The sequence below is a fragment of the Lates calcarifer genome, linkage group LG16_LG22, assembly GCF_001640805.2.
Source record: "Lates calcarifer isolate ASB-BC8 linkage group LG16_LG22, TLL_Latcal_v3, whole genome shotgun sequence".
Lineage (NCBI taxonomy): Eukaryota > Metazoa > Chordata > Actinopteri > Centropomidae > Lates > Lates calcarifer.
In genome coordinates this window covers 6,743,689-6,756,221 of record NC_066848.1, presented here as the reverse complement: position 1 = coordinate 6,756,221, position 12,533 = coordinate 6,743,689, and the positions used below count along the sequence as shown (strand labels likewise).

Sequence of the window (12,533 nt, the reverse complement as noted above, 5' to 3'; positions counted from 1 at the left end):
AAAGCTATCATGCATCTGGGAATGCAGTTTCCAGCATCTTGCAAAAAGAGGGTTGTTAGTCACATCACAAACTGTGGTCTTACGCGCCATATCTGTTATCCTGTTGAACTCTAAGAGACTCAAGCACATTAATATCGGTGTATTGTCAGACCAAAGCCGGGCGCAACTAAGCATGTTTACAGCATACTCAAATAGATTTTCTGGTTTCAATTCTACAAATCATGTTTTCTGTCATTAATTCTCCAGTGTAGGAGAATGAAATGAGTGATGCAAAAGACAACTTCTCACGCTGTGCTGAGAACAGGAGAAAGGTTAGTCATGCAACTGAACATCAGGTGGCACTGTTTCCTAACACATTATAAGACACAAAAGCAATCAACTCAATTGCACAAAGAGCCCAGTGCCCAACCTCTTCTGCGGAGGTTGTCTGATCTGAACACTGTTGGCTGAGTTCATTGTATGCCTGATTGAGTGCTTTCAGCTGCTCCTGGGCTGTCTCTCTTTCCTCTTCTGTCATTCTGTGAGACAAAAAAAGGATGAGGCTGAGAGTTTTTTTAACAGTGAACAGTCTTGCACATGTCAGAAACAGTAGCTTTGCTTACTTGTCAATGTGTTTGTTCAGCATTGTTTGTGTGGCCCTCAGTGCTTCTGCAATTTGTTCCTTCTTAGTGACCATTTCCTCAACTGACACCTAGAACATTAAACAGTGACATATTAATACTTTACATGCAGCACAGTAACTCCTTTTTAGTTTTGGATGAGTGTTCTTTGAGTAGTTCACAAAGCTTACAAATATTCACATTCATGCCTGCACTACAATTACTTCTAAAAGATGGAATGACATTTTTAAATTGTTTTATCAATTATTACTCAGAGACTAAATATAAACCCCTGTACAAATTAAAACTCTAATAGAACAGCTGTATAATAAATTACAACTTTGTCGACTTTAATTTTTTTAGTTCAGAATGTTCAGAAGAGAACAGTGCAGTCATTTTCAAGGCCTTGTTTTGTAATTTTGTTATTTTAACTTACTAACTAACTTACTTAAACTATATAAAACACATTCATTCAGTATGTTCAGAAACACAGTGGGAGGTTTCATAATTTAACAAAAAATAAAATGGAATAAAATATGAGGTCCAAAGCTGTCATTATTTTGCAAATGTGGAATTCTATTTATATCCTTGTGTGTGTAATACAAAGAGGTATTAAAATAAAACATAAAAACAACACAATATATTAAAATAATAATAAATACAAATGAAATTTTAAGAATGCAAAACACAGCAATTATAGTAATTTTATTTGCACTAATATATTTTAACAGTGAGACTTAAATTATTACATAAATGTATTGAGTAGGGAGAATGTGAACACTGTGGATTAATTGTCTAGATTTTTTTTAAATGTAATTTAAAACTATTTTATACATAGTGTGGCTCAACATTAATCAAATTTTAATGCATACAATGGCAAAAGAGATGCAAACCAATCTCTACATAAACAGCAACATATAAAATAAACCAGTGCTCTCATGTTCCCTTTTTTGCGAGTGAGCATAGTACATGTGTAATGATGTGTAAAACTCCTTTAATGCATTTATCTGTTCACTTTTCTTCTATTAAACTTCTTCTATTCAAACTGGAAACACTGAAAATGACAAACTATCAATGAAAATCCATTCCTTCAGGATTGCAAAACTGCTTCTCAGCAATATTCTAACAATTAAAATGTTATGATATACAGTGCACATTAGGGATTCCCCCCCCAATTTCAGTTGAATAATGACAGCTTTGGACCATATGTATAATGTATGTACAAGTGCTTGTTTCCCTAGACACACAGGACCAAAAATCTCACCTGTATTTTAATATTTTCATAACCTGTGGGGCTGATGTAATTTAGTCAGTGAGGTTGTTCTGAAATATGAGTGCTTGTGCAACTTATTCATTTGGTGCTACTGAATCAATTGAAAATAACTGAAATCATCAAACAGAGTACATAATAAAGTAATTACAACCACTGCCATATAGTGCAAAATATAAGGATTAAATGAATCACATAGTAGACTGTGTTTTATTAGAAATCATACACTGTGACAGCAAGAGGCTGTAATATAATTTTGATTAGAAAAATACTCTTCACCATTAAACCAAAGCATTTTTAAACAGGACGAAACGAAAATACCAAAAACAATACACATCGATTACCTGGGGTTTATTAGAGGCGTCTGTGTTGGCATTGCTATCTTTCAGAGCATTCCCATCATTGCTTAGGGTCTGTTTCACATTGGACATCCAGTGCAATAGTTTGCTAACTTTATCACCGTGCTCTCTCTTCTCCTCATCAACAGATCTCTACAATCAGAACAGATGGGTTTTCAACAAGATTGTCACTTTGTTACAAAAAAGAGGAAAAAACACTCAGTGTGGGAATCCTAAAAAAGAGGGGCATTGCCAAACTACATTTATCAGTCTAAAAATACCAAAACTCAAGAACCTTTGTCAGTTGCATCAAACCCTGTATTAAAATGTGCATGTAAATGATAAAAGAGCATTCCACAGTGAAGTCAAGGTAATTTTACTGCCAAACACAAAACCAAGGTAAATCCTGTTTGCAGGTTTTGATTGTATGCTTATGTACAACCAAATATTTACAAATGTTTATTGCTTATAAGCCCAAACATAATGAAATGTTGATTTGGCTCCAAAACCAAGAATTTTTGTAGCCTCCAGTAACCTCAACCCTGTGTGGCAGTCATACACGCTTCTTTCAAGTGCCTCTCTGAATGTGATTCTTCTTTTGGTCTTTGGACAGGTGAGGCTTTTAGTGTGGAACTTCTCATCTTTGAGCACAGAGGCAGTAACTTTGTCAATAAGGCCGCTTTGGATGACTTCCTCAAGTGAGACTCTGTCATGAGAGTCAGGATTTACCAATCCTCCAGTCAGGAGCTGGAACTCAATACAGCGAAAACCAGCATCCTTTGGGAAGATATTTTCCTGAACGGCCTGAGAAATGGACAAAGTCTTTGCAGTCTTGGGGTGAACAATGCCATTAAATGCCTGTTCAAACTGCTGGAGCTGCTGATTCAATGCCTCATCTACAAGACCTCTTTTGAAAGCCTCTGAGACTGTAACTTTCTCTCCTGAAGAGGGGTCACAAATACCTCCGGTGCAGGCCTGGGCCTCTAACAGCCTTAAGGCAGTAGTTCTATCAGTAAAGCCCTGTTGAAAACCCTGAAGAACTGACATCCTCTTCCTCCGAGTGACATCCCAGAGACCAGCGATTGGGCTGTTAACATCCTCCACGACAACCATTCTTGAAAATATGAGATCTGCAATCTCATAGATACTGAGAAGCCCACTGCGATAGCTGTCAAGCTCGGATGTTTCAAGAAACCTCTGACTTAAAGCGGACTCTAGACAAAGTTGTCTGCCACCTTTCACATCAGTGATGATGTGAAGAGTGCTGCCGCTGGCATCAATTATTGACTTTTCCTGCCATTCACTTTCCTGCTGTGACAGAAACAGGTACGTCCTCTTGTCGATGTGTTTCCCCTTGAATGCTTCGTAAGCTGACATTTCGATGCCACAACTGCTGCTGACAACAGACACTCTATGAGAACTTGTGGGAGAAGTGTTTGTTAGATGTCTCTCACCGAATGGGAAGAGAAACACGCAACCATCGATGTCATAAAGGCATGTCTTCAGTATGTCAGAGTAATATGCTTTCTGTCCAGTGTCAGGGTTGTGGAAACCTTTAGGGTTACTGACTGGATCATACAGACTCTGTAGAGTCTCCTTGTTCAAAAGACCCTGATCAACAGCAATGGTGGCTGGCACCCTGACACCAGTCTCTGGGTTGACCAGTCCTCCAGTGGAAACCTGGACCTCAAGGATCTTCTTGCCTCTGTATCTATCAAGAATCCTTTCCTCCATTGCTTGAAACACTGACAGCTTTTTGCCAGCATGGATGTAGCCATTAACAGCTTTCTCAGCCTCCACCAGTTTATCTTTCAGGCCTACCTCTATAATACCTTTCTCCAGAGCCTCAACAACTGAGTGTGTTTGTCCTGTGGCCAGATCTGTAAGGCTCCCTGTGGCAGCCTGAGCCTCAAGAAACTCAATTGCATAAGTCTTTGCTAAGAAGCCCTTCTCAGCAGCCTCTAGGAAGGATATCTTTTTCTTACTCGATTCCACATAAACACCAGCAATGGTAGTCGGTCTGCCAATGTATTGAGCAAGAGATGCTTGCACCTCTTCCATTGTAATAAGACCCATCTCCAACTTACGCAAAACCTCTTCATCCAAGACCCTAAATTTGATTAAGTTCTGAATACTTGTGCTGCCTTTGAGTTCTGTGGACTTTTGAGAACTTGAATATGTCACACTCAGTTTTCCACCACTGTCTGTTGTACTCTTCTCTGACATGTTTACAGCTTCAGAAGTTTCTTTGATCTGATACATTCTTTTCCTTGTGATGCTGTGAGTTTCATTTGGCTGCTCTGTTAGTCCACACAAAGCCATGTAACCATGCGTTGTCACGGTCATGTGCTCATCAGGTTTGATTTGGCTTGTGTATTTTTGCACATCTCTTTGTAGGAGAGTGGGAGTAGAGCTACTCAAAGTTTTCTTTGTTGTTGATTCGTGAAGGCTTTGGCTTTGAATGACTTCGGTTTTGCCTGGTTTTACTTGTTTCAGTCCTTCAAGACTGTTTTCTTTCCCCAGTGTTGCCATCTGCAGATGGGATATTGAAAGAACTTTTAAGTTACAAATGACTACAGTACTTAAATATATAGTTAAAAAATATATACATTTATAAAATGCATATCTATCACATTTATAATGTATTACATTATAAATGTACTGTATTAAAATACTGTATATTTGTTAATAAATATGATGCAAAATTACTTAATATTTTAGTTATGTTAAACTGTCTTCATCCATACCTCTGAGGACACTTTCATTTTGAAAATCTCATCCTCCATGCTGCATTTTGCACCTTCATATGAGGATGCCATCTTCTGCATCACTGTTGGTTCTGTTTTCAAGGAAGCAGCTGAGTTGTCTTTGACATACTGGTGACTGGTTTCACTGCCTTCCTGTTTATTCATCCTCTGGTTTTCAGTCCCCATCCTGGCCCCTAGTGTCAAAAGCTTTTCCTGAAGACTTTTCACCTCTTTGACGTATGACTCTATTTGTTGCCGAAGAGATCTCTCTTCATTTTCCTTTAGAGTCAGTTTCCTCTCACTGTCTGTCAACAGCTGTTTAACTTTAGCCGACTCCTTTGACTGTTCATTACAAAGACTTTGCAAAGTGCTTACTTTTGAGCTGAGCTGAAGTCTATCTTCTTCAAGTTGGGTAATTTTTGATCTTGCCTTTGATAAGTCTTGGTTGAGCTGTGCTCTTTCTTGTTGCAGTTTGTCCATTTTGATCTGCAGTTGCAGCTGTTGGTCTGTCTGTTGCTTTGATTCCACTGAGGTTTGATACACAGTTTTAATCTGTGTGATGTCTTGGTTGAAATACTTGTTAAGCATTTCTCCTAATTCTGCACTATGTGACTGTTGCTTAAACCTCTCTTTGTCATTTTTGACTTCAGACTGCAGTAAAATGAGTCTTTTCTCTATTTCAGTCTGCACTAACAACAACTGCTTCTCATAGCCCTCTTTCTGAAGCTCTAGTTTACTCTTTAACTCCTCTAGCATTTTCTTGCACTTCTCCAGTTGTTCCTCCATTTGCTTGGACTTCAGCTGAAGGACAGAGTTTTCTCTTTGCTTTTGCTCAGCTTCTGTTTGGGTGCGTTGCAGCTTTTCTTTCAGGGTTCTAACTTCAGATCCCAGTGACATGTTTTTCTCTAGTGCCTCAGCTTTCTCCCGCTTAAGGATTGTATTCTCATGTTGTAGATTTGATTGGGATTTGTCAGAAAGTACGTCTTTGAAAGGCACTTTATTTTTCTGAAGCTCACTCTCCAGCTGCAACAGTTTTGATTCTTTGACTTGTCTATCTTTGGTCTCTCTAGCCAATTCATCTTTAGTTTGTTGTAGGGAAGAGGTTAACTCTGAAAGTTTAACATTCAGGCTCTCCACTTTCCTTTCTGTTGCTTTCTTATCAGTCTGGAGAGCATATATCTCCTGCTTTAGATTTTCTGTTATTTTCTCTGAGCTGCTGGTTAACCCTTTCATACTGTGCTTATGTTTGAAAAGGTCATCCTCTAATGTCTTGAGTTTATTGAGATGTTTTTGACTCTCAGCAGACTCTTTTTCCAGCTCTGCATTTTTTTTCTTTAGCATTGTATTCAAATCATTAATTTCAACATTTTGTCTGTGGACTTTTTTATTTAATAAATTATTCTCAGCAAGTACTGAGTTAAGCTCTGATTTCAGAGTTGTTATTTCTTTCTCATAATTGGATACACTTGAATTTAGAGTTTTAATTTTCTGTTGCAGTTCAGCCATTTTCTTTACCTCCTCACTGTAATCCTGTAGCTTAATTTGAAGCTCATGGGAGGTCTGGCATCTCTTATTTAGCTCCTCCTCAATAATTCTGACCTGTGATTTGGTGCCCTCCACCTGAGACTTAAAGATTTTAATTTGCTGATCCTTGCTGTCAATTTCCATTGTTGCCTGATCAAGCTTAGCTCTTACATTCATCAGATTCTTTTCCATCTCCGTATTCATTTGTTTTAACTCGTCTACTTTTCTTTGCAATTGAGAAGCAACTAATTCACTTTTTTGCAGTTCTGCCTCAAGGTTTTTACATTTAAGTTGGGAAACCTGCTCAGATCTCTTCACTGAGATATTTTCTTCCTTAGCTGTTTGAAGTTGCTGTTTCCAGCTCTCTATCTCACTCTTTAAAGACTTTATCTTTTGTTCAGAAAGTGACCTCTCTTTTTCCAGTGACTCTGTTTGGATCTGAAGACTTCTAATATCACTGTCAAATGAGACATTTGTCCTTGTTAGCTCATTGCATTTAAACTTCAGCTGATCTATCATTGCCTGCTTGGATGCTACCTCTTCCTCTAAGTTGTTTATCCTATAAATATTATCCTGCTCTGTGGAGCCTTTCTTATGCAGTTCTCCTTGGGTGATCTTCAACTGCTCTTTAAGGCCTTCGATTTCTGTGCTTTGGAAGAAAGCGTTTTGTTCCAGTGAGGATTTTGCTCTTTGGAGAGATCTGATTTCCTCTTGAAGTTCATTGACAGATTTCTTCATGCTCAGTGTTTCCTGCTGGAGATCATCTGATTTCTGTCTCATGTTGATCCTCTCAGTTTCCATGTCCATCTGAAGTTTCCTCACTCTGTTGTTGCTGTCATCCAACAGCTTTTTATAACTCTGTGCTTTCTCCTCAGCCATTTCTGCTTTTTTCTGGACCAGGACTAGTTCCTCTAGTTTTTGCTGGAGGACACTCACCATGACGCTGTCATTTTCTCTAACTGCTGATGACTCAGGCTCACTGTGAACTCTTGTTTGACTGTCAAATTCCAAAGGCTGCTGAGCCAGATCATTTACTTTAGCCTGGACTTGACTTTGCAACTCTTCCTCGGTACCTTCCTCCACATTTATTTTTCTCTGAAGTTTGGGGCTCTGTTTCTTAAGATCTTGACCAGTATTTGTTTTCTTTACGAGTTCTTCCAGTTGCCTCTGAGCTGAAGACCACTTGGCCTCTGACTGCTCAATTAACAGTTTTGTGTGACTTAACTCCTGCTCACTGGCAGCTTTGTCTTTAACCGCTATCTCTAGTTTGGTGCGATACAGATGAACATCATGCTCAAGCTGTGATTTCTTAAAGTTTAGATCATCAATTGTCTTCTGTTGTGTCTCAACTTCTCTCTCCAGCTTTTCCAGCTGTGCTTGTCTTTCAGCCAGCAAAGCCTCCTGTTCCTGGACCCGTTGCTTAAGTTGACTAATCTCTACTTCCCCTGCAGTTTTTTGGAGCTCCATGCTCTCTGTCCTTTTTGCACTCTCTGCTCGTTCAAACAATTTTCTGTTCTATAATACAAAAAAACAAGTCATCCAGTGCTTCATGTTTAATTAGAAACTGTAAAACTAACTGCATGGAAATTTTACTTCTTACCAGAGTGCTGCAGCAATATCAAGCAATCTCTCCAGGAATTTGAAATTTCAAGACTGTATAATTTTTTAGCTACCAAGAAAAGCTGTGGACGGTTGAAAATTGAAACATTCATAGATTTAGTTAAGATTATTGTAACTGCACTTGTTTGAATTTGATCACTTCATCTTTTTCTTCTTATCGCAAACTTTTAACAGTCAGGTTTTCAGCAAGCAGGTCCAAGAAAGAATCTCAGTACCAATAATCACAAAGTACTAGACAAACTCCTGGAGAGGCTGTATATTCCCACAGAAAGGTGAACATGAGAAAGACTTTCTAAGAATAAAAAAGCCCTCTCCTTCCAGGAAGTCACCATCCCAGCATTAGGGAGTTACCCTATGTGCAGACATGCACCAGTTTCCACATTTTCTTTGCTTCTTTTGTGCAATGAAGCAAATGATCTTCACTCAAGATGAGCTGACCCTATATATTCAAAGATGCAGCCCTTGGAGGAAGTCAAGAAGTCAAGAGGGGTAAGAAGGAAAATACTGTAGGTGTAAATTAAGGTAGTAAAACATGTTGATGCAAAACAGAATATCTAGGAACCATGCAAACATAAGAAGGTAAAGCTAAATTGGCAAGTTTAAGCAGCCATAAAGCCCCCAAACTCTGCTGCATCAGCAACTGTAAGCGCAGAAAGTATGAATCTCTCACCTCCTCGTCTTCAGTTCTCTTTAGTGTTTCACTGGCAAACTTCACATACTGCGTCATGAGAGTCACAAGAGCAGTGTAGCGGGTTCGGAGATCCATGAACTGTAAAATTTAACAAGAAAAACAAGAATGCCATTGAGCATTTACTGGACTTACTGGAGCATGAATTTTATAACTTTCCCAGCAAAGACAAATCACAGATTCACCTCCTGCTGAATGGAGTCAGAAGAGCTCTGCATCCTCCGTTTCTTGAGAGGTGATTTGTGTTGGGAGTCAACCATCGCTCTGAAGGTCATCAGCTGAAGTTCATAATCCTAAAAAAAGATTTCTGTGCTTTTAGATCATTGCATGGTCGTCCCTCAACAAAACAGCTACTTATATATCAGTAAAACCATGACAAAAATGTAACATGATAGTCACAAAAAAATCCCTAGAGGGTCTGCAGGCTGAAGTGAGGGCTAAAAACCTTTTTAAAATGTCTTGAAATGAGTTGAAATAAATTGGTTTACCTTAATGGCTGATGAGTACTGCTCTGAGTACTTCTGACACTCATCAATTCTGCTCTGTATTTGCTCAATTTCAGCAACAAGGACCTAAAAAACAAAAACATTTAACTATGTATTTATAAATCTATATTGTCTTTATCTCAGTGTGAAGAAATTCAATCTTGTTCTACCTTCTGTTTATTCAGCAGCTCAGCCAATGCCTTGCTATCTTCAGGTTTGTTTTCTTGAGCTTTTAGCTGTGCTGCTTCCATTTCTGTAACCCATTCATCAAGACTGCTATAAGACTCTCTGTAGTGTTTCAGAGATTTGTTGATGCCATCCAGGTCCCGAAGCCTGAGAATTAATGGATAACATCAATGAGAAAAACTTATGCTTATTTTCCTGGAACTTTGCAATTTTAATGTTAAAGTGCAAAAAAAATCTCAAAAACCACTAACCTGCTATCAATTTGGGCATGAATGTTTTGCCATCTTTCACTAAGCTGATCAGCTTTCTCCTTGTGCCAGTCTAGGTCAAAGTCACGCTCGTTGTGGGCCTTAAACATACGGTCACTGATGACTCGTGCTTTCTGCAGCTCATCCTCCATGTCATGGAACACCTCCTGCCTCTCATCAATCTCTGTCCGCCATTGCTAAAATCAGAAGGAGAAATTATCACTGAAAGCTGTAAATATTATCAGTGTGAGTGGAATGTTTAATCCAAACAGTGTATTTACCTTAAGTGTTGAAATAACAGTCTCAATGGACTTGACATCAGAGTTCATGGCATCTTCCTCATATAGTTTGGATTCATAGGCTTTAACTAGTGCCTCTGCATTCTGGCTGTGCTTCACCACTAAGCTCACTGTTTTCAGTCTGCAAAAAATATATAACATTTCTTTAGTTCAGCTAATAAATGCCAGTGTAACCATTTTAGGACAATGAAGGGAATGTCTTACTTGTCCATATAAATGGAAGACATGGAGTACACTTGGCTCATGCTCTGAACAAGGACGGTGAGTTCAGAGGAAAGCGTTGATACCGATGGAGAGCCTGCAGTCTGCCTGAGGAACAGCTCACACTTCTCCTTCATGACATCGAGATCCTCCTTCAATTTATTCAGCTCTGCTGTCTTCCTCTGGGAAGTGGAATGCATGAAATTATGATCAAATTAACAACATCAGAAAGTTTCTTACATGTGTTGAATGACTGCCCAGATGTGTACCTCATGCTCTGTGATGCGCTGGAGGCTCTGCTCCAGGTCGTCCCTCTCCAGTGGCGTGCGGATTTGCCTGATCAGGTGTTCTTCATGGGCCTCCAGATGCATGCGGAAGTTGCGTATTTCAGAGATGTAATTATTGTACACCGACTCCTCATGTTCCTCTGTTGTAGAAAAATATAATCAGGAAGAACGATAGTTTGAACTACAAACCATGACCGGCCAGTTTTTTTTTTTTTTTGAAAGCTACCAATGTAAAAGTCTTCTAAAAAGCCTTCATCTTAAAATCACAACTACTTTACAGGCAAAAACAAAGGGAATGTTAATCCTGCATACAGTGTAGTTTCACGCATTAACTGACCTGACAGTAACAAGTTCACCTCTAGGTGGCATCATTATCACAGTATAAGGCGAAGTAGGACTTATAGCAATGAGACTACATCAATGGCACTTTCTACACTGCCATACAAAAATTAAGAAAATGGCTTTCATAAGATGAGGACCTTTTTTTAGAAAAGGGGAGGAGGCATATATGTAAATGAATATGTCCCTGTTTATGTACACAGATCTGTGTAACATCACAACATAACATAAAAAGTATTCAGTATTTTTTTCCCCCAGATATTCCACCCTATTCAAAACCCATAATCACACATTAACAAAATCCCAGTGTTTACTTTACTTCACTGCAAAGCCAGCCATCTCTTTAGAAGCTCCTCTTAATTCAGTAAAAAAAAAGGCATTGACTTAAGCCTTAAAAGGCTGTGTTGTGTTCAGAGTGCACCAGCAGCTCTGTGGTGGGAGGGTCAGGAAGGGAATCTGAGCCTTGCCTCTCTCTGCGGATCTGAGCAGTTCCTGGTAGTATTCCTTGCAGGCCGCAACGTCTCTCTCTAACTGGGCGCAGTCTGCCACTGTGAATATCTCAGACTCCTCACTGTCTTCCAGGAACTCGTCGAAGTGGGACTGCAGGTTGCTCAAGACCTGCTGATGCTCACCTGGCAACATGGTCTTTATCTAGATTAGTTAGGAGAAATAAAAGGGTAAATAAGACATAAACACTACATATATATACAAATACAACACAAAGTTTTCATGTTCCTTAGAATGAAAAATGTTTAAATATCATTAATGGTCAGCCTTAAAAAAAACCAAAAAAAGTTAAACATACTGAGGCCACATTCCAGTTGCGGATGGCTCGTATATCAGCCATTAGGTAATGCCACGACACCACACTCTTCATGTTGATGTGGGAGTGGTGCCACAGTGCCAGGACATTCTGGTATAATTGTTCAGTTCTGGAGGAAAAGCAAAAAGCTTTAATATTGTATCCCAACAAAGTCTGGACACCATAACATGCATTCATTGGCATTTGAAGTCACGTGTTTACTTTATTTCTAGTGTAAGTGCAATGTAGGAAACTCAAGAAACTAGTGTCTAGTGTCTCACCTTGCTGCCATATCAACAGCCTCTTTGTTGGGTGGAGGCACAGTGAAACAAACAGAGGGCACCATGGCTTCATTCCCTCCTGGGTTGATGACTTTCCACTTGGCCCGGTGAGAGTTATTGGCCAGTACACACTCGTCGTCCTTATAAATAGTAATCTGAAAGAGTTGTGATACAGAAACAGCATAGATGTGTATGAAACTTTGAAATAAACTGAAATGAAATGTGGTGTAATATGGCATAGAGAACTGTACCTCTATTTGACGATAATCACAGATGGCTTTTACAGGGATAGAAGATCTCACAGGGCTTTCAGGATTCCTGGGTCTGAGCTGCACAATGTTTTTGGCTCTGCCCACTAAACCAGCTACAGTGCTGCGGTACTGAAGGAGCTGCTCTTTCTCATCCTAGGGACACACAACAGCAATACAATGTATTTACAATGTCCTTTATTAGCGTTCACATACATATACACTTCATATCTCTCAGTTTACCATGGACTCCTGAATGAGGTCCTCCAGTCTGTGTAGGCTGCTTGTTCGATCACAGCTGTATTTCCTCTGAATGGCATCTTGCAGGCTCTTAAGGTAGTCTATGGATGCTTTGGCATCACTGAAAAAAC

The 12,533-nt window shown here is 39.2% G+C and overlaps 1 protein-coding gene across 1 annotated transcript in view; it reads right to left on the bottom strand.

Moving 5' to 3' along the window:
* dst (dystonin) overlaps positions 1–12,533 on the bottom strand; it is a 99,124-nt gene that overhangs the window by 47,848 nt on the left and 38,743 nt on the right. The window contains 16 exon segments of the mRNA XM_018689884.2: positions 410–518; positions 603–691; positions 2,214–2,360; positions 8,769–8,867; positions 8,972–9,079; positions 9,275–9,358; positions 9,442–9,604; positions 9,709–9,902; positions 9,987–10,125; positions 10,209–10,387; positions 10,475–10,632; positions 11,299–11,482; positions 11,637–11,763; positions 11,915–12,069; positions 12,166–12,318; positions 12,406–12,531. Of these exon segments, the coding sequence (XP_018545400.1) occupies positions 410–518; positions 603–691; positions 2,214–2,360; positions 8,769–8,867; positions 8,972–9,079; positions 9,275–9,358; positions 9,442–9,604; positions 9,709–9,902; positions 9,987–10,125; positions 10,209–10,387; positions 10,475–10,632; positions 11,299–11,482; positions 11,637–11,763; positions 11,915–12,069; positions 12,166–12,318; positions 12,406–12,531 (2,214 nt within the window).